At 52.9% G+C, this 22,409-nt stretch overlaps 1 protein-coding gene across 2 annotated transcripts in view; it reads right to left on the bottom strand.

Moving 5' to 3' along the window:
• SIM2 (single-minded family bHLH transcription factor 2) overlaps positions 1-22,409 on the bottom strand; it is a 53,928-nt gene that overhangs the window by 6,093 nt on the left and 25,426 nt on the right. The window contains exons 6-10 of one of the 2 annotated variants that reach the window (XM_021070967.1): positions 21,729-21,928; positions 15,881-15,987; positions 4,821-4,968; positions 2,948-3,116; positions 2,007-2,415 (exon numbers count right to left, since the gene is read on the bottom strand). In XM_021070967.1, the coding sequence (XP_020926626.1) occupies positions 2,007-2,415; positions 2,948-3,116; positions 4,821-4,968; positions 15,881-15,987; positions 21,729-21,928 (1,033 nt within the window). Of the gene's footprint in view, positions 1-22; positions 2,416-2,947; positions 3,117-4,820; positions 4,969-15,880; positions 15,988-21,728; positions 21,929-22,409 lie in introns of those variants that run through there. The other variant, XM_021070968.1, reaches the window with a different exon arrangement.

Below are 22,409 nucleotides of genomic sequence, written 5' to 3'. Positions count from 1 at the left end.
GGGGACAGGCGACACGTTAGACGCCCGCGCGAGGGACGAAAGGGACATTGCCAAAGCAACGCTAAACCCAGAGAGCCCTGGGGACGCCACCACCCGGGGGCCGCCCGCGCCCCTTCCCCGTGAGCGCCCCGCGGTGTCCAGTCACGAAGATGCTGCTTGAAATGTTCTAGTAGCCGCAGGAAAGAGCCTGGGCTGAACGTTAGTAAGATACCTAATGCAACAGAGCCAGCACGTTTCGGTGCGTGATCAATATCAACATCACGGAGCTAGCGTATTTATTTCCGTCTTCGAAATGCAGGGCAGACCCTCTGAGCACATCGCACTGGCCGCACGGGGCTGGTGGTGGCCATCATATTGGGCAAGGCTGCTCTAGAGGCTTCCATGGCCCTAGTGTTAGACGGCCCCAGTCTGCCCTCTTTTTTCCTTCCCCCTCAGCGGGGTGGAGTGGTAATGACTCTGCTCCCTTGAGTACCCTCGCAATTAAAGTCATAACCCCGCCCACTAATTAGAAGTCTGCAATCAATTAGCCCTCCTCCCTTTAACCTTAAGACATTCTTTGTCTTTCTTTAATATAAAAAAGACTAGGAAGTCGATCACTTGCCCCCGATTAGCACCTTAGGTCCATTTTTTACCCAGTGTCTGACAAATGGAGTGGTTTTTAACCTCTGTTCACTTTCAAAAGCGCAATTTTAAAAATCAAATACTGTATTATCTCATTGGCCAACTTCCTCACAGAAAAGAATGACCGATTCAAATCAGTCTCAAGTGCATAATATTTTCATCTGTTCTCAAAACCCTTTGTTTTGTTTTTCTTTCCTTGGCTGTTGGTGGACACCCCTTCCTCTGAAATCTGAGGGGCCCAATGCACTGACAGGTATTGGGATCCGAATCTGAGACACGGTGGCTCCTGGGCTGCCTGAGGCCAAAAGGCAGGGCTGGCCTGCCCTGGTTGCTGATATGTTCTTTTTTCAAAATGACTACTTTGGAAAAACATGTCCTAGTTAGGGTGGATTTCTCCCGGGGTCTAGGCCTTTTCTCATATTTGGAGACGAGATGTGGCTCAAAGGCTTGTAAAGACTGGATCACAGCACTGGCAAGAGGTTTGCAAAGCTGCCCTTGGAGCAGCAGAGCCCTGCCTGCCTCTGCCTCCAAAGAGAAAGTTAGAGGGGCAGGAGGGACCCTTCTTTAAGCAGGTGACTCTTTTCTGGGGCTAGTAACAGTCCCCTCAGTGACATTTGCACAAACCTGAGCAACCTACAGGCTGAGCGGTCTGGGTGAAACAGAACACACCTCTTGCAGCTGACTCTCAATCCCCACCTTCCACCCTCTGCCTGGGGTTGCCCCAGTGAGCAAACAGGAATCTGTCTGGACCTGGGGCAGCTGGTGGCACCTCCACACAGGACCTCTGCTTGCCTGCCACCATCAGGAGGAGCTGGCTGGAAGGTCATTCCTGTCTGCGTGCCAGGCTCTGCGGCAGGCACTTGACACGGCTTATGATCCCATCTTACAGGTGAAGAAACTGAGGGTTTGTGTTATTTGCCGGGGCTGGTGAGTGGCGTTTCTGTCCCCGAGTCTGTGATTTTCCACCACTGTTTTCCACGCTTCGAAAACTGGCATGGAAAGAAAACCAGAGTGTCCCATATTCATTTTGGGGTGGAATAGAAAATCATCTTGTAAAATAAATACAGCTGGGGGTTCTTGGTACATAGGAAAATCATTTTTCCTCCCTTTAGGGGAGCAGACGAGGCCAGGATTTTTACGGAGGGTGGCCAAATACCCGGTTTCCTCTGCCTCCCACCCCACCCCCGGTGCCCACGAGGCACAGTGACTCCGTCACCCTCATGAAGCACTCGCAGTGAGAGCAGGAAAGCAGAGCCATTCCCACTCAGAAGCAGAAACAAGGGCAAGTGTGCCCAGAGCGTGCGGGTGCCTTTTCCATCTGCCACCCACGGCCGCCACCGGCACAGTTCACAGTCCTGCCCCCTCCTCGTGCACACAGGACCCACCTTCGTAGTTTGGCCCAAGGCTGTGCCGAGCTGTGTTCGCTGGCGGCTGGGAAAGGCTTTTAGCTGGAGACGGGCCGCTGGGCACCAGGGGGTTGGCATAGTGCCACTGGCACTCGCTGCCGGCTGGCAGCGTGCTCAGCAGAAAGCGCGCCACCTCGCACGGGGATCCTGGGGGCTGCCCGAACTTGGCCGGCAACATAGGCTTTTTGCTGCTGAAGACGTGCGAGTCCAGAGGGAAGTGTCCGTAATGGTAGGAGAAGGGCAGGCTGTAGGACGGGGCGTACAGAAGGTCGCCGCCTTCTGAATGGAGCTGCTGTTCTGGGGGAGCCGGGGCGCTGGCGGGGGGGCTGGCTCTCCAGCTTCCGAGCTGGCCGCAGTCCAGTTTGTCCATTTGGAACGAGCTGTATTGCTGCAGAGCAAAGAAGACGGATGAAGGGGCTGGGAGCAAACTGCTTTCTGATCCTCTCGAGCCCGCCCCATCCCAGGGCTGGACCCAGCCCGGCCACCTGCGCCAGGTCCTGGGGACAGGTGCCCGGTGGACACTGCCCCAGGGACCCACCCTCTGCGTGGAAAGACAGCTTCTCAACACAGCAGATATGCGTAGCCACTTGCACCTTCTGAGAGCTGGCAAAAGACTTTAAACAGAGATGGGAGGGTTCCATTAAAAACAAAATACTATGGAAACCAGAGGCACCAGTGTTCGCAGCCACGTTTACACAGGTTCTGGCAGCTGATGAGCTCTCCCACCTTAGTCCTCTGCTTCCTGGACCTGACCCGTCCACCGGATGTTAGCGGTGCCTTCCTCCCCGGTCCCAGTCCCTGCCCTGTGGGCGGGACATCCCAGAGGGACGTCCAGGCAGGGAGACTCCCACGTGCAGTCAGAGGCTCATCATCCCTTAAGATACCCAGTGTCCGGAGCCCCTGCTGGGGGCGAGGGTTACCTGTGGGGGGTACGGGTTTGTTCTCAGCTTTGTCTTCATCTTTGTGTTTTTGGGTTTTGCTAACTTCCTAGTTTCTTGTGAGGTAGACAAGGCGGTCCTCCAGGAGTCCTGGGACTTGGACGTGGACACCTGGTCCAGGGACAGCTGCAGTTCCTTGTATTCGATATCCCTGAGGAGCAAGAGTGGGACAGGTCACGGCCCCTGGCTGCGAGGAAGGGCAGTGGCACCTGGCACCATCCCTGGGGGGCATCCCTGGCACCATCCCTGGGGGGCAGTTCACTTGAGAAGCTCCACCATGTCACTTCCCTGAGGTCGGACAGGGGTGGGATGTGGGGGCCACTGACCCTTGTAAGAGTCACCCTGCAGGCCCCAGGCTGGGCTCGGAGACCCCTGGACACGCTGAGTGAGGTTAGTGTTACTCGGCAGGATTCGAGGCAGGGCGGCATGACTCTGCCCTGTCCCATAAGGCCCCAAACACATTTCCCCGGGGACACCATGAGCCACCAGGAAGGGTGTCAGTGGGGCAAAGGGTGAGGGCAGAAATGCGACTGATCAGTGTGAGTGTCTGTGGCCCAGCTGCCCTATTTCAGCATCCAGGGGGTGTGAGCAGGGAACCTGGGGGGTCCAGGAGCCTGGCTTCCAGCCTCTTCTGCTTCCACATCTAGGGCCCATTTCTGTCCTTAAAGAGCATGGTCAAAGTCATGGGAGGGGAAGATGCCCAAAGTACCAGCCTCAGCCCGCACCTGTCTGCTCAGGATAAATTATTAAGGGACTAAAATGCTGTTTCCCACATAGTTTTGCAAAAAAAAAAAAAAAAAAAAAAAAAATCACCCTACCTCTAAAAAAACATCCCAAACAATCCCCCTATAAAACACTCCAAAAACCTCAGGAACATGGCAGGCATTCTATAAAAGAATGGAAAGCCTGAATCCTGACTGCATCAGAAAGCCTGTGAGGACCTGGTTGGGGGCTGGGGGGGGGCGGGGGGCGGGGGAGTGCCTGGGGGAATTATAAGGGTTTCAAGGTCAAGGCCAGAGCTGGGTGCAAAGTGATTTAACCCATCATAGGCATAGTGGGCGGAGAGGAAGACACAGTCCCAAGCAGACTTATATCCCATGCTTCTAATGGTCTTGAAAGTATCTGTGACTGAACTTGACCTTCTGGGGTTGGATTTATTTACGTAGTTAGTCTTTTTAGGGCCGCACCGGTGGCATATGGAGGTTCCCAGGCTAGGGGTTTAATCGGAGCTGCAGCTGCCAGCCCACGCCACAGCCCAAGGCAATGCCGGATCCTTAACCCACTGAGTGGGGGCCAGGGATCAAACCCGCATCCTCAGGGATACTAGTCAGGTTCTTAATCCACTGAGCCACAACGGGAATTCTGTTTCTGGGGGTTTAAAGGCGCTAAATGTTCACTATCATTTACAACAGGCCATTCAGGAGGACAGGAAACATGGAAGCCAGCCCGTCTCAGGAACCGGTGGGCTGGATGACCCAAATGTTGGTACAGAGAGTGCAGGTTTGTATTTGTGGTCCGGGATGTGCGGCCAGTCCCCTTCCCATCGTGTTCCAGATGGGGGGCACTCCCCATCCCGCCCCCATCTTCAGCCCACCCACGTCCCTTCCCCTGGGCTGTCTGGTCCCAAACTAAGCCCCGCCCATGTGCCCACCGCTGCCTGGCGCCCGGCTCTCGATGCTGAGCGTAGAAATAGTTTGGACCTTCCCGAACTGCCAGATTGCTCAATAAAACAGAACAGGAGACAAATGGACAGTTCCAGAAAGAGAGCGGGAGAGAGAGATGGACTTAGGAGAGTGGTCTGATGAGGCAGGAGAGGAGGAGCGAGCAAGGGGAGAGACAAATACGTCTGACTTACGTGAGGACATAATTGACACTCACGATGCAGTGGGGCCGGGACGAGCGGCTGTTGTGCACGACGGTGGCGCAGCTCTGTACCCACACCCAGCCGCCCAGCTTGGACAGCAGCCGGTAGTACTTGGTGGTGACCTGGCCCTTCACCAGCACTGCAAGCACAAGGTGACAGGAATCCCGAGGGATGATTAGCAGGCCCCCTGCTGAGGGGGAGGCGCCCCGCCAACGCCCGGCCAAAAGCCCTGCTTCGGGACCTTTCTGGGGTCAAAGACACCTTTGAGAATTTGACAAAGGGAGTGGGTTTTCTCCGCCAGAGGATGTGTGGGTGTGTGTGCGCGTGCTCTTTCTTTCTCTCTCTCTCTCTCTCTCTCTCTCACACACACACACACACACACACACAGAGGCACGGGCACACACGCAAGATTTTTGCCTACAATTTCATGGGGTCCACGGGACACTCTGTCTCCTCCCCTGGGAAGAAAGCACTCTTAATAGTCACCGCTTTCCCTGGGAGAAGCAATTGGTCCCCAAACTACATCAGCACTTGACAGAGTGATAGAATTGGTTTTGCTTTTTTAGTTTCTGAAACGCAAATATTATGGTATCATCCCCCAAACTCTTCAGAGGTGGAAGGGAGGTGGGAGTGATGTAGTTACTGAAACAAAAAAAAGACCCCTGGTGGGCTACAAAATTTCTGAAAACTGGGCCTGTGGGCCCATTTTCTAGGCAGGGGTGCAAATTCTGGATTACTGGGCAGCCCACTTCCAAAGCCTCCAGGGACCCCTAAACAGCGCCGATTCCCCTCAGAGTCTCCAGGACAGTGAAGGGGGAGAGGGATGCAGGAGGGGAAGAAAGGTGCATTGGTGAGGTCCTTCACGAAACACAGCTCATGCCGCTCACAACTGATTTCAGGTCTAGGAGTTACTCCTATGGGAATTATGAGTAATGCCAACAAACACTCAAGTGCAAAGAGACTCCTTGCAGTCCTGCTTATAATTTACAAAAAAAGGGAGGAAAGACTTCACTGTCTAATAGTAAGAAAGAAGGTAAATAAATTATGGAGTACTATGCGGCCATTAAAATGATGATTTAGGAGTTCTGTCATGGCTCAGCAGAAATGAATCTGACTAGCATCCAAGAGGATGCAGGTTTGATCCCTGGCCTCACTCAGTGGGTTAAGGATCCAGCATTGCCATGAGCTGTGGTGTAGGTCGCAGATGCAGCTTGGATCCCGTGTTGCTGCGGCTCTGGCATAGGCCGGAGGCTACAGCTCCAATTCGACCCCTACCTAGCCTGGAAACCTCCATATGCTGCAGGTGCAGCCCTAAAAAGACCAAAAAAAAAAAAAAGATGATTTATAAGAATTTGTTAAATGAAGAAAAGACTCAGAACTGTATCGTGTATAATCCTAATTATGAAAAATGCTCATGCACATGCACACACACCCCCCACCTGTGTCATCATGGACAAGTGACAACTTCCTGTGCCTTGGTTTCCCCAGTTATAACAGAGGATAATTACGTCTAGTTGCTGTGAGGGTTAGATTATCTATGTGAAGATTTAGAACAATGGCAGACATGCACAGAAGGCTTAATACATACTAGCTTTCACTTACAAGACTGATCTTAAAAAACAAAAAAGTAGTTTTCATTTTCTTTTTTTTTTTTTTTTTTTGTTTCTTTGCTTATTTATTTATTGTCTTTTTGCCATTTCTTGTGCCGCTCCTGCAGCATATGGAGATTCCCAGGCTAGGGGTTGAATTGGAGCTGTAGCCACCAGCCTACGCCAGAGCCACTGCAACGTGGGATCCAAGCCACGCCTGCAACCTACACCACAGCTCACGGCAACGCCGGACCCTTAACCCGCTGAGCAAGGGCAGGGATCAAACCCGCAAACTCATGGTTCCTAGTCAGAACCATTCGTTAACCACTGCGCCACAACGGGAACTCCTGCTTTTTTTTTTTTTTTTAAATGTGCACCCATGGCATATGAAAGTTCCCAGGCTAGGGGTCGAATCAGAGCTGCAGCTGCCAGCCTACAACACAGCCATAGCAACGCAGGATCCATAACCCTCTGAGCCAGGGCAGGGATTGATCCCATACCCTCATGGATATTAGTAGGATTTGTTTCCACTGTGCCACAATAGGAACTCTCTTCTTTAAAAAAAAAAAAAAAAAATCTTTTTTTATGGCCACATCTGTGGCATATGGAAGCTCCCGGGCCAGGGATTGAATCCAAGCCACGGCTGCGACATACACCACAGCTGTGACAATACCAGATCCTTTATCCCACTGGGCCAGGCTAGTGATTGAACCTCAGTCTCTACAGCAACCCTAACTGCTGCAGTTGGAGTCCCAACCCACTGAGCCACAGTGGGAACTAACTTTCTTTTCTTGATTTTCTAAATTTCCAACAAGGAGGGGGGATTAGTTTTTAAATCAGAAGGAAAATTTGGTTATTTTTCACATGAGCAAGTCTATCTGGGGGTGGGAAGGGGAAATATAATGTCTCTGGGGCCCCGTACCCCTAGGGACCAAACCAGGGACAAATGGGTAACTACCATCCTACCCAGAGGCCAAGGCTGGGCTCTGGAACAGCACGGAGACCAGCTCTTTTTTTCCTAGGCTTAATGTCTACACCTCAGTGGACTTACTTGGAAGGAACCGGATCCCATGCTGAAAAGGAGAGCCCAAGGAAGTAGGGCTTTTCCTTTTGAAGTTTGTTTGTTTGTTTTTTTTTTTTTGGCTGTGCCCATGGCATGTAGAAATACCTGGGCTAGGAATTGAACCTGCACCACAGTAGTGACAATGCCAGATCCCTAAACCACTGAGCCACCAGCTGCAGCTGCCGGCCTACACCACAGCCACAGCAACACCACATCTGAGCTGTGTCTGCGACCTACACCACAGCTCAGGGCAGCACTGGATCCTTAACCCACTGAGCAGGGCCAGGGATCGAACCCATGTCCTCATGGATACTAGTTGGGGTGGTTACTGCAGAGCCATAACAGGAACACCTGAGGTTTGCTTTTTTAAACAACAGATACAAAGTTTCTATTTCCTTGCTCAGTTTCACCTGCGCTGCCTCAGTTTATCCCCACACAACCCTGGGAGGTGGGTGTCACCAGGAAACGGGTTAGCAGAGCTTGAGGACAGAGCTGGGGCCCAAGCCAGGTGCTCTGGCTCCCATTTCTAAGTGGCCATTGTGTGGGAGGAGGGGGCAGCCACCTCGCAAAGGTTCCGGGTCACTACTTGTGGGGGTGGGCCAACATTTAGGGGAGACCCAGCTAACCAATTTGCTTATGGCCCCCAAAGACAGGCAACATGATCAAACCAAAGTCCTGTCTAGGGATTTCCCAAGATATCATTCTTCTTCAACAGAAATGCTTGTTCATCTCTTTGGCTTTGAAAACAGGGAGTTTCTGTTGTGGCTCAGTGGTTAACGACCCTGACTAGCATCCATGAGGATTCGGGTTCGATCCCTGGCTTTGTTCAGTGGGTTAAGGATCTGGCATTGCCATGAGCTGTGGGGTAGGTTGCAGATCGGCTCAGATCTGATATTGCTGTGGCCGTGGTGTAGGCCAGCAGCTACAGCTCCGATTCAGCCCCTAGCCTGGGAACTTCCATATGCCATGGGTGTGGCCCTTAAAAGCAAAAAAAAAAAAAAAAAAAAAGTGGGAAAAATGGAAAGCTGTGACCACTTTGGGATGGAACTTGTAGTTCCACAAACATACAGGGAAACAGGTGGCCTTCCTCTTCATCCAGAATTCCCCCCTACTTCCAGAAATTTTCCTGGAGGCATAGCCATGTCCACAAACTGGCCGCTGGAAGCAAAGCAAACTTTGGCCTCGAGCATAATTTCCATTTCTGCTGTGAATTTTAAGAGCTGAAAAGGACACCAAAAATGGCTGTTGTGGGTTGAAGAGTGTCCACCCCAAGGTGACACTGACCACAGAAGATGGGCTCAGCCCACTTCATCAGGTCACACCTTTTAAGATCCAAAACTGCTTCCAGGGAGCAGGACACTGTGTAGACCGCACTGTGCTTTCTAGATTTTTTCCTGTTTCATTGCTCCTGTTCCGCCTTAAAGCACACACTCCCTGCACCTTCCTCAGCAAGACAAAGCTGCTTCTGTCACCAGACTCTGCTCAGAGGGCAGCTGCAAGAGAGGATCTGTGTGTGGAGGACACTCCATCGTCCACTTCCAGTCCAGAGGCACGTGAGGCCAGCAGCGGAAGCCAGGCTCCCTGACAGTAGATCGGAAACTCCTTTCCAGTGAATTTCTATTCCAAGACCTTTGTCCCTGTTCCATAGCCGTGCCTGAGGTCCCATGGACCACATGTGTCCACAGACATGCTTTGTGCTTTGCTGGCCACAGGGCTGTTATTCCTCAGAGTACCTTTGGATAAGCCATGTATTCTCCCGTTAGCCACAAGCTCCACCGCTCCCTATAGCCTATCCTTCATAAATTCACATTACATATGGGACTTCATAAGCATTTGAGTTTGTAATCCCTGCATGTCATTTAGGGTGTGTTTCCTGTGGGTCTAACCCAGCTGTCCTGTAATTTATTAAGTTATTGCTTGAAATTTGTAAACAAATTCAGGCTTTGAAGACTTTCTGTGACACTGAAAATTTTTCTTTTTAGGGCTGCACCTGTGGCACATGGATGTTCCCGGGCTATGAGGTCAAGTCAGAGCTGCAACTGCCAGCCTACACCACAGCCACACCACCACCGGATCCACGCCGTGCCTGTGACCTACACCGCAGCTCACAGCAACGCCAGATCCTTAACCCACTAAGCATGGGCCAGGGATCGAACCCACATCCCCATGGATATTAGTCAGATTCTTAACCCGCTGAGCCATAAGGGGAACTCCTGAAATGTTCTAATAGTTGGACACAGCCTGTGTTCTCCTTGGGATTAAGGCTTGGCCCACTCCGGACAGGGGCCAACCTGGAGAACCAGGTGAAATTCTCTACTTCTTTGGGTGAACAGCCAGGCAGACATCACAGTTTCTCCAAAACACGAGAAATCCCTGGATGCAGACCTTCGAGTTGACCAAGGCTGCCCTGCCTGCCCCACCTGTGCACCAGGCTGCCCTCTGCCTGCCCCCAGGACCTAAAGATCAAGCCCCCTACAAACAAGAAAGAATCTCCCAAATGCTTCCCAAAGGGAGCAGGGAGGCCAGGAGGCAGCCCGTGACAGGGCTGCAGGGTGGGGCCTCCCCTCAGCCAGCACGACCAGTGAACCTGGACTGGCTGGGAAGGTCCAAGACAGTCCCTTGAGGACCCCGTGTTCACTTCTCCTTGGAAGGTTCTGGGGAAAGGCCTGGCAGTCTAAATGGAGAGCTCACTTGGGGGTGCCCTGGGCCACACAGACCAGGGGCCAAGGGGCTAGGGCCGTGCCAGCCCCTGTCCTGCTGGTCTCTCTCTCTGGAAGCCTGTGCTCCCCAACACCACACCGGCCAGCCCGGCTTCTCTTCGTGAAGCTGACTTTCTGGAAGGTGTTGAATTCCCTTTCTTTAGGAGCTGTGCTTTCTTCGGACCCTGTGGACTCCTGCTCCCAGTGAAGATAATATTTTGAAGAATGTGTGAAAACCATTCGGCTGACCACGGTCCTCCAGAACCACTGCTTCCTTGGGTCCATCAGGCCTCTAGCAGAGCCCTTCAGCCGGCTCCTGGGGTGTGGACGCGGGGGTGGAGGAAGCTTGGCCTGGGAAGAGCGGACAGTGACCTCGCTCTGATCCTGGGTGTTGACAGCTATTAGTCCTTCCTGAAGCGAGTCACCTCAACTACTGCAAGAACAGGTGCACCTGCAGGTCTCACAGGAAGAGGGGCCTCCCCCACCCCACCCCGCCACCGTTATCCCCCCCACCCCTGCTGCCCACGCCACCCCAGGGCTTTGGAGGCCTGAGGGGCCCAGAGAGTGGGTCACTGTATCCGCTGGCCACCTCCAGCCGCATTCAGCTGTGCTGGGTGCAAAGTGAGCCCAGCCCTGGGGTAGCCCCCAGATCAGTTCCAGCTGTGGTCTGATGGGAGGACTTGAGGCCCAGTCAGCAGGGCCACCACGGAAAACCCATGTGGGAGGCGAGGCCAGGCCACGGAAGCAGCAGGTGACAGGATGGCAAAGTCACATTGTGAAATTACGCTTCTCACCTTCTAAGTCTCCTGAGCTGTGGTGTAGGTGGCAGATGCAGCTCAGAGCTGGCATTGCTTTGCCTGTGGTGTAGGCCAGCAGCTACAACTCCAATTAGACCCCTAACCTGGGAACCTCCATATGCCCAGAGTGCGGCCCTAAAAAGACAGAAAAAAGAAAAAAAAAAAAGACAAAAAATACATAAAAAAATAGAGGTGACGAGGTGAATGAAGGCATAAGAGTGAGCCCTGAGCCAGTGTGACCGTGTCCTTACAGGAAGAGATGACACAGGCACACACAGAGATGAGATGGGTGAGGACACAGCCCCCACACGCCAAGGAAAGAAACCACCTGGCCGACTCCTTGACCTTGACCTTGACCTCTGGCCTCCAGGCCAGTGAGAAAACACATTTCCGCAGTACGCTGAAGTCTGGTGTATTTTGTTTCAGCCACCCCAGCAGACGAACCCCGTCCGCAGAAGGAGCTGAGCAGAAAGAGGTAAAAGTGATGTCCAGAAACAGAGCCCAGGTCCCGGGGGTGGCAGCGGAAGGAACTGGATGAGCTTCCCGGTGGAGGGAACAGCCGCGGGCACCGAGCTGGGCGTGGACAGGGAACGGGATGGGGGCACTGGCCTCAGCTCTCACAGGGCAGGAGTTTGGGAGTGGAAGACACTCCAGCCAAAAGGGACCTGGGCACTGAGGGCAGAAGGGCCCCCCAGAGAGAAGAGACCCTTGCGTGCAAGGAACGTCGAGGGGCTGCTTGTGGAGGGAGGGCTGGATGCAAAATGGCTCCGTGAAGCCAGAGCAGGGAGGAAGCTGAGGGGAACCCGTGACGAGGTGGCTGGGGCTTCCTCCTGCCATGGGTGCACCAGAAACTTCCAGAAGTCCCACCTCCCCTCTGAGGCCCCACCTCCCCTCTGAGGCTCCACCTCCCCCCGAGGCCCCACCTCCCTTCTGAGGCCCCACCTCTCCTTTGAGGCCCCAGCTCCCCTCTGAGGCCCTCGCCGCCCCCCAGACCGCCCCCCAGAGGCCCCACTTGGTCTTAGAGGCCTCATCTACCCTCGGAGGCTGCATTTTGGCCGAGCCCACTCCGACTGACGTGGGGTAGTCAGAGGAATCGACACCCAAGAGCAGCCTCAGCGGATGCCTAGAGGCGTATAAATACCCCCGTCCGCACCGCACCTGAGCAGGGGGCCTGCCCTGCCTCCCAGCGCGCCTGGGGGCTCGAGGGCCGGTCACGCGGGCAGCAGCCGGCCGGACAAGCCCCTTCTCTGGTTCCCTCCCTTCCACGGTTCGCTTCCCGCTCACCGCCTCCGCTTCACTGTCCAAATAACCTACCGCACTTGAACTCCAGACTCAGCTTCTGGAGTTTAAGGAAACTGAGCAGATGCCAAGCAGCCCTGGGGGTGGAGAGGCGGAGCGGGAAGCCCGGAGTTGGCCGCCCGCTGTGTAGGTCGGAGCCTCGGCTGTTTCCGGAGGTCGGACCGACCCGGGGCTCGCGGTGGACCCGAGGCCACGCCCGCCGTCCCGGGCCTGGCGCCCTGTGCTCTGCGCCTCCTGCGCCTGCAGTGGTTTCGGGGCCACACGCAAGGTCGGAGTCACAGCACAGGAGCAATCGCCGTCACTACTGCTCCTTTCTGTTTTCTCTGATTTACCAGTCCCAGCTCTTTGGCAAAGAAAGCCGCACTCCCCGGGGTGTGTAATCCCTCTGCCTTTTCTGCGTACCCCTTGGAAGCTGGCATGCCCCGTCCCTCTCAGGTCCCTTTGGATAACTGCAACGTCTGGAAATGCAACTCCAAGTGCAGAAGGTGGATTCCACGCGCGAATCGCAGGAGGCCTCGCGAATAAACCCCGTGTAAGTTTGGGGAGTCAGAGAAGCTGGGGAAAACGGGAGGGGGACTCCTGGTGGACGCGTTTAGACCCCTCGTGTGGTGAAAACGGCTGAAGGCCCGGGCTCTGGTCCCGCCCACAAGTCACTCCACCTCCAGCCTCACCTGGCCTACCGGGCTCAGCTTCCCTTGAGTTTCATACCTGAAAAAGCATCAGGTCCATGTCGAGGACACAGGAGCCTCTAACTGGCCACCACCGTGGCCTTCATTACATTTCCAAAGCACAAACTGGATTTATTTTCTCTGGGGGAGAAAACCCTACTCCCATCTCTTAGCCAAGCAGTGTGAGGGATGAAAAATGGTATTTATTTGTTTATTTTATGGCTTGCACCCACAGCATATGGAAGTTCCTGGGCCAAGGACTGAATCCAAGCCACAGCTTCAACCTACACAGCAGCTGCAGCAACACCGGATCCTTTAACCCACTGTGCTGGGCAGGGGATCAAACCTTTGCCTCTACAGTGACCTGAGTCACTGCAGTAGGATTTTTTTTTTTTTTTTTTTTAGGGCCACACCTGAATCATATGGAGGTTCCCAGGCTAGGGGTTGATTCAGAGCTGAAGCTGCTGGCTTACACCAGAGCCACAGCAACGCAGGATCGGAGCTGCATCTGCGACCTACCCCACAGCTCACGGCAACGCCAGATCCTTAACCCACTGAGTGAGGTCAGGGATTGAACCCGCAACCTCATGGTTCCTAGTTGGATTTATTTCTGCTGCACCATGACAGGAACGCCTGCAATAGAATTCTTAACCCCTGAACCATAGCAGGAACTCCAAACTTTTCTCTCTCTTTTTTTTGGAAGTATGATATTTTATTTTTTTTATTTTTTTATTTTTTTGCTATTTCTTGGGCCGCTCCCACGGCATATGGAGGTTCCCAGGCTAGGGGTCTAATCAGAGCTGTAGCCACCAGCCTACGCCAGAGCCACAGCAACGCAGGATCCGAGCCGCATCTGCAACCTACACCACAGCTCACGGCAACGCCAGACCGTTAACCCACTGAGCAAGGGCAGGGACCGAACCCGCAACCTCATGGTTCCTAGTCGGATTCGCTAACCACTGCACCACGACGGGAACTCCTGGAAGTATGGTATTTTAAATGAAGACTTTTAATTCTGTAAGTTTCCTTTCTCTGCGCTTACAGGCCTCATTTCTCACATTGCAGCCCCCCCGTGAAGAACAACTCTTCATGTGTGTAATTCAACAGTTTGCTTTCAATTCCCATGCTGAGAGGCTCCCTGTGTGCTCCTGCCTCCGGGGGACGGGGCAGGCGGGCGGGCGGGGGCCCTCCCAGTGCTGGGACGTCCCCTCAGACTCCCTGATGGTGGCAGGGAGGTATGGAGGCGTGAACCCTGCCCCCAGCCTGTCCTTCCTTCTAGACTGTTCCTTGGTGCACACCTTCCAGCAGAAGCCTCTTCCATCTCCCAGTTGCTCTCCTTACTCCAGAGCAGCTGGTCCCCACTGCTCCCCTTCACCACTTGCCCATCCAAGACTCCAGAAGATCAGATTCTATAACTGGCACTTCCTGCCCCGTTTGCACAAGGACAGTTTTGAGCGATGGTATCAGTGGCACTGACCCACAGGGCCCATTCAATCACTGGGCAGTTGCTTTCTAAAGCTGAGCTTCGAGAAGGACAGAAGTGTTTATATGAGATCATGATTTTGCCATTAAAAATCAAATCAAATCAAAGGCTGCTCCCAACTCCATCTCTCCAAGCGTGGGGGCTCTTTCCCACTGTTGTGAATTACTCGGAGCAGGAAGGAGCCGTCAGCATCTGCGCAGCCAGTGCCCCAGGGTCTCTGCCTTTAGTGACTCGGGAAGAGGGAACAGTGACACCCTAGTGACTGCTGTGCTAACTGGGTCCCTATTGTTACCCAACAGCCAGGCAGACGATGTGGATGAGGACAGAGCAGGCCCTGGACCCGCCAATCTACCTCCAACCAATGGCAGGAACTTGGCCTCTGATACCTCTTGTCAACACACAGCAGGTGCCATCTGTGCCCCCTGTAGAGCTCTGGCTCCCCCAGCCCTCTGCACCCCACTAACAAGCACCCCTGGACTGGCCATTGGCATGGCAGGGCCGGACGGCGGGAGAATGTTTTCTGCTCCTTCCCAGTTATTTGTGGCCTCAATTTAGATTCTAGAAGAAAAGTATTACCTCTTTAAACGTTTCAGTGACTGGTACCCCCACTCTTGCATCCAGATGTTCCCCAAACTGCCTCCTTTGGTGACAGAATGCGATTCTTTCCTCTCTTTTGTCTTTTTTGTACCCGCGGCATGTGAAGGTTCCCAGGCTAGGGGGCGAATCGAGCTGCAGCTGCCAGCCTGTGCCCCAGCCACAGCCTTGCCCAATCCTTAACCCACTGAGCCAAGCCAGGGATCAAACCCGCATCCTCGTGGATACTAGTCAGATTCGTTTCCACTGAGCCACAACAGGGACTCCTCTCCTCTTTCTACGTGGACGTCTCCTGTCCTAGAAGCCCAAGGTCTCCCTGAGCTTCCCAGCCAGGTGACAGACAGCGGTTGGAGGCCAGATTCGCTGGATTCAGCTCCCAGCTGTGCCTCCTCTTTGCTGTGTGACCGTGGCTAAGTGGCTTAACCCCTCAGAATCTCAGCATCCTCAACAGCAAAAGGCGGACCATGAACATGAGACCCTCCCCCACTGGGTTGGTAGGGTATTTAATCATTTAGACTAGTGCCTGACAGTAGCCAGGGCCACGGAAGTACCAGTTCTTCCACTGCCGCTGCTTCTATCCACAACTGGTGTCCAGATGTCATAGAGAAATTGAGGCTCCGAATTCATAATCTCGAATCCAGCAACTTCCACACCCTCCCACACTGGCCAGCGTTTCACTGGATGTTTTCGAACTGACAGCGCGTGGCCGTCCTGAGATGGAGGGGTCTCTGCCTGGAGACAGGCCTGAGGTTTAAGATGCATGTGCACACGAAGGACAATGACGGCGCCAAACGAGGGACACTGTCCCCACTCTGTCCTCAGCACCCCCTCCCTGGCCGCCAGGGCTCGCGGTACTCACGGAGGTGGTGGGCGTAGCGAAGGTGGAAGACGTCGCAGCCGTGCACGTGATGGTACAGGGTTTTCTCGATCAGGTCCTGCGGCTCATACCCCGTCAGCTCCGTCACCCTGGGGGAGGACGGGCGGCTCGGTGAGTTACACTGCTCCGTGGATTGCCTTTCATTTAAACTAACATTGGTTTTTGCCAACGAATCAAGTGCTAAAGGGCTGGGGGTGGGGTGTTGGAGGGGGGAGTGTTGATTTTGGAAAGGGAGAATGATCTTTTTTGCAGAAAGCAAGCCTATGAACCCCAGCCCACGATGAAACACTCCTCCCGAGCAGGAATGTCCTGAAACCACAGGCTAGAAGGATGTTTGGGATGGCTTAAAACGTCATCCCTTTTCAAAGTGAAGCTTATCTGAGGATACTTATGAGCCTGAACTTTGATACCGATATTGGGAGAAGTTGCCAGGAGGAGAAAGGGCCCCTTGCTGGGGATATGCGGGGGGCGGGGGGGGGGAGTCTTATGTGAAGCTTTAAAAAACTATCGTGGTAAAATATGCACAGCATAAAATCTATCATTTTAACTACCCCCTTCCATTTCCAGAATGTCTTCCTCACCCGGAACCGAAACTCTGCCTCATTGAACATTGGCTCCCCCCTTCCCCAGTCCCCAGCAACCTCTCTCTACTTTTCATCTCTCAGAGTCTGTCTATTCTAGATATTTCCTCTAAGTGGAAAGATACATTTGACCTTTTGGGTCCTGCTTCTTTGACTTAACATGTTCTCCAAGTTCATTCATGGTATATAGCATGTCTCAGAATGTCATGCTTTTTGGGAGGGCCACAGCCCTGGTGTGCTGAAGTTCCGGGGCCAGGGATCCAACCAGTGCCACAGCGGTGACAATGCCAGATCCTTAACCCACTGAGCTACTAAGGAACTCCAAGAACATCAAGCTTTTTTTTTTTCAGCCGCACCCCAGGCATGTGGATGTTCCTAGGCCAGGGATCAAATCTGCTGCAGCAACGCTGGATCCTTAACCCACTGCACCAGGTGGGGAATGGAATCCAAACATCCACAGCAACCTGAGCAGCTGCAGTCAGATTCTTGACCCACCGTGACACAGGAGGAATTCCCACGTCATGCTTTTTTATGGCTGAATAATATTCCGTTTTATGTAGACACTATATTTTGTTCATCTGTTCACTTGATAATCGATGCTTGGGTTGGTTCCACATTCTGCCTCTTGGTGTGTGAGCCTGTAACCCTCTGTCCCACACTGGACATGGCTGGTCTCAGGATGATGCTGTGATCGGGTGATTCCTACAGTTGGGCTTTGGGCAATAACTGGGAATGTTGAAGCTTCTTATCAGTGGAGGGCTGTTTTAGAGCCCACCCCAAAATAGCATAATACTCAAAACTAGAGTCACTGGAAAGCAATTTTTTTTTTTTTTTTTTAGGGCTGTACCCAGGGCATATGGAAGTTCCCAGGGTAGGGGTCGAATCGGAGTTGAAGCTGATGGCCTACACCGCAGCCACAGCAACATGGGATCTGAGCTGTGTCTGTGACCTACACCACAGCTCTGGGCAACGCCAGATCTCTGACCCACTGAGCAAGGCCAGGGGTCGACCTGCATCCTCATGGATACTAGTTGGGTTCGTTTCCACTGCACTGCAAGGGGAACTCCCTGGAAAGCAAACCATAAACTCGCTGTGGAGATGGAAGCATTCTCCCGGTGCCTGCAGGCTGTCACCCCCCTCCTCCATTCTCATGAAGCGCTGGCCACATTAACTTTCCACTTCGAAGACGAGTGGTTCTCAGCATCCAAGACCACATCATCACAGGCACTTGATCACTTGTCCGTAGGTGAAAATTGCTGGGGACCGAGGTACGAATTCCCAGGCCTGGGGCAACTGCGCTGGGAGCTGTACCCTTGACAGAGGTGGCCGGAACATCTTGGTGACAGATATTCGAGAACAGATGAAAGAGGGGGACAGGCGGGGATTCCGAAGGAGGTGAGGCTGTGGTGAGACGTCGGTGGGGACGGGACGGCAGGGGCTGTAAATGAAATGGGGAAACTTGACCTCGCTTCCATGCCTGCTCCCTGTTCTCTGGAGTTTTGTGCAGGCTCCGGGTCGTAAATCTCCATGAACCTCATATTTTTCTGGACTCACATACTATTTGGTGTACATATTTCCATGGTGTTCCTCACGGGCAGGAAGGGGCTGGGGCTCGAGGTGGGTAGAGAGGGAATTCGCACAGGCCAGAGCCTTTCAGGGCTTGGGGGACCTGTCCAAGGGCCACCTAGACCTTCAAGCCCCGTCGGAGTCTAACTCTGTGTGGCAGGAAAATTGACACGTCTGGCTCCCCCCTACCCCAAAGAAAACCAGGCTTCTCTCCGGTGTGGGGATGAAAGAGGCTTTGCAGACCCTTTGGACGGAAAGTTTCAGAACAACGGCCCCAAACGTGTAAATGAATCAGAAACACATGTATTAAGTTTCTCATCAAAGTACACACTGGCTTTAAAAAATTAAAGGGAAAGGAAAGGGTTTGGCAGCTCGCCCTCTTGGTTTCTTCCAACCCTCTAGTGTCTGAAGACCTGTCAGAGGGATTTGCCAAACCCCAAACATCGCTGGGTTCACCCATCCTTAGCAAAAGCACCAGCTACAGTTTCAAAGCGAAATACCACAAAACCCCTATGAACCAAATGTCAGGTTATGCCGAGTTCAGTTTTGTCTGGGATGATGCTGAGGGGTGGGGGCAGCTGCGCCCCCCCTGCCAGGCCCACCACCCTGGCCCCTGTGACTCAGGGGCTGCTGGGCTTCAGGCCAACCCCTGCCCATGGCTTCTGGGGTTTGGATGTCAGGGCTGACACCATGCTGCTGGCCATTCTGCTGCCCCCCCGGCACTGGGCCAGCTCCTCTGCGCCCCCGCTTCAAAGCCCACCGAATTGCAACTGCCTGAAGACCAGAGTGTGAAGAGTTCTCGAGCATGTTTCCAACCCCTTACGCACCTCCTAGAAGAAGAGGGTTCAGAAAGACCTCAAGGCTTTGCTAGAGGCTTCCTGGTACTTTGCAGGAAGCACTTTTCTGTCCTCTGTAGAAACAGGACATCTTGGGAGTTCCCATTGTGGCTCAGCAGGTTAAGAACCTGACTAGTACCCATGAAGATAAGGGTTCGATTCCTGGCCTCAACCAGTGGCTTAAGGATTCAGTGCTGCCAGAAGCTGTGCTGTAGGTTGCAGACGGGGCTCGGATCTGGCGTTGCTGTGGCTGTGGTGTAGGCTGGCAGCTGCAGCTCTGATTCAACCCCTAGCCTGGGAACCTCTATGCCTTCTGTGCGGGGGAGAAAAAAGGTGTCGGGGGAGAAAGACCAGACATCCTTCTCAGGATGGCCACCTTGCTTTTCTGCTCGCCTGGGTTGTGGACCTTGTGTCCTGAAGGAGAGGAAAACCCACGTGCGAGGCCCCGTCAGGAGCAAGCCAGTCTCCGAGAGACCCTTGCAGACCCTCTATTTATTTATTTGTTTGTTTATTTATTTATTCGGCTTTTTAGGGCCGCACCCACGGCACATGGAGGTTCCCAGGCTAGGGGTCCAATTGGAGCTACAGCTGCCAGCCTATGCCACAGCTACAGCCACACAGGATCCGAGCCGCGTCTGTAACCTACACCACAGCTCACAGCAACGACAGATCCTTAACCCACTGAGCGAGGCCAGGGATCGAACCTGCAACCTCTTGGTTCCTAGTCAGATTCGTATCCACTGCGCGATGATGGGAACGCCAGCAGCCCTCTTTCAGAAGTGGCTCCTGATTCTGGAAAGAGCTGTTCTTTCCCCACGTGCTGTGACGTCTAGCACATCACCAAGCTCTGGAAGCAGCTCACCTGCCAGGCTCCCCGACCCCTGCAGGTGCCTCCCTTGTGGCTGCAGGAACACAGCCCTTGTCAGCGTCTGGCGCTCCCACGAGGCACAGCATCCTTTCCCTGAGGAGTTATGTTTGCTCTTTGCCTGGCATTTCTGGGAGCATGACAACTTTGTCAGACCAGCCCTTGCCACTTCTCTACCTCTGAATGGTTCTGAGATGCATCACAGTGAACTAGACTAAATCAAGTTTTCACCTCCCATCCTTAGCCAGGTTAAGTTTATTTTTCTTCCATAAAGAGTTAAAATGATCAGTTTCTGTCATGTATATTTTAGCACAATTTTTCCCCCGTCTTTTTAGGGCCGTACCCACGGCATATGGAGGTTCCCAGGCTAGGGGTCCAATCGGAGCTGCAGCTGCCAGCCTACACCACAGCCACAGCAACGCGGGATCTGAGCGCATCTCTGACCTACACCACAGTTCAGGGCAATGCCGAATCCTTAACCCATTGAGCAAGGCCTGGGATGGAACCCATGTCCTCACGGATGCTAGTCGGGTTCGCTAACTGCTGAGTCACGACGGGAACACCCTTACCACAATTTTTTAAGTGGAAACAAAGCAATAAATCTTAGCTTCAGGACATGCAGAATAAAATATATGTTTTACAGATATGTATGTGTGTGTGTGTTTTATATTATACATAGTTACTTTTATATATAGTATATATACATATACAATTTTATCATGTACATCTAAAATTCTTCCCTCAGAAAGCTCAGGTACACACACCAAAAGTCAAGAGTAGGATCTCTCTCTCTCTGTTTTTTTTTTTTTTTTTTTTTTGTCTTTTGTCTTTTTAGGGCTGCACTCGCAGCATAAGGAGGTTCCCAGGCTAGGGGTCTAATCGGAGCTATAGCTGCCAGCCTACACCACAGTCACAGCAACACCAGATCCGAGCCACATCTTCTACCTACACCACAGCTCACGGCAATGCCAAATCCCTAACCCACTGAGCAAGGCCAGGGATCGAACCTGCATCCTTATGGATACTAGTCTGATTCGTTAACCAGTGAGCCCCAAAGGGAACTCCAGGAGTAGGATATCTGAACCCTTGGTCCTGTCTGTATGGATGAGGAATCTCAAAGACTAAGAGGCAAATTGGCTCACCTTTGGGGATATCAGGCTGTTCACGTCTACAGATGCTTCACAGCTACTATCTAGTTTCATCTCTCCCAACAGCCTTGTGGGTAGCAGAGTGCGTGAAGAAAGCGGAAGTCCATAGAAGACCCGCAGGCCTGCAGCCTGCCCTGGGGAGGCACAGACCACTCCCAACCCCTGCAGGCTTCCCTAGGCCCAGGCCATCTGCCTCATGCACCCTCCCTCCTCTCCCTGCAAAGAGATTCTCAAGTTGCTGGGCATTGCCAAGGGGGAGACAGTTCTGGGGACACTGCAGCCTCGCCTTCCCCGTCAGCTGGAATGGCCCTCCCAGCCCAGACCCCAGTGCAGGGTCTGCTGAGCTATGGTCCCAGCAAAGTCTACCTCTCTGTGCACTGCCTCAGCCCTGCAGTGACGGTCAGAGCTCAGCTTCCCACCAGCTGGAGTTGGAAACCCTCCCACAGCACATACTATTCAGAAACTTTTTGTTTGTTTTAAAGTCCTACCAGCTTGACGGAGATACAAGGCGGAATCCTGACATCAGGGGCCTCCAAAAAAGCATAACTTTAGCCCACAACACATTTTTCCAATTCAAATTCCAGTGAGATATGGAAAATATAAGCACATAAAATAATAAATACCTATAATCTGGAGAAGCCAGCTACCCCCTGAGGATTGAGGTCCATACTGATGCTTTCATTTCTTGACTTGGTTTCACTAAATCTCTTTCTAAAGCACATTTTTAGTGTGGCTTATGGCTTGTTACATTTTGGTTTAATAGTGTAGCTTCCAGGGGCCGGTTTCTACCTTCCGTATCTTCCGGAACTCCGTGGCAGCAGGTGTCAAACTCACCTGGAATCCAGGAATATCAGCTTCAGGTCGAGGCTGGCCCTGAACATGAACATGTTGCTGTGCAGCTTGATCTCGGTGATGGCGCTGGGTGGCAACGACTGGCCCACGGCCACCAGCCCCACGATCTGGTAGCACGAGTCATACAGAGACATGTCCAGCATATACTGCCTGATCTTCAGGTAGCCACTGCAGTGGATGACCTGGGAAAGCAGAGGTAGGGTCAGCTGGCAGCAGATCAGGGGTGAGACTGGCACTCACTGCCCCTTGCTCTGGGCCTGCTTGTTTTCTAGAACATGCTAGAACATCCCCCAGCACAGCCTCTGTTGAGCCAACATAGTGACAGACGCCTCCATACATGATGACTTGGAAGAAATGAACTATGCTGCTTTTTAGGAAATGATATCATAATAAAATATAAGGGTTGTTTTATGTAATGGACTGTGCTCAAGTAACTCCACAAATTAAGACTCTCTCATATATAATGGATTTATGTGTAATTAAGTCATGGCCAAGCTGCAATTAGATGGCACACAGCAAAGGCTAACCATTTGTTCCATAATGTTCTCTTTAGTAACCACAATGCTTATCATCTCTCGACAGGATCGAATTTGACAACTTTTTTGTTTTCTTTTGTCTTTTTGGGGCTGCATGTGCGGCACATAGAAGTTCCCAGGCTAGGGT

This window comes from Sus scrofa, chromosome 13 (genome assembly GCF_000003025.6).
Source record: "Sus scrofa isolate TJ Tabasco breed Duroc chromosome 13, Sscrofa11.1, whole genome shotgun sequence".
NCBI lineage: Eukaryota > Metazoa > Chordata > Mammalia > Artiodactyla > Suidae > Sus > Sus scrofa.
Note: the sequence above shows the minus strand (reverse complement) of the source record. Positions and strands in the feature narration are given on the sequence as shown.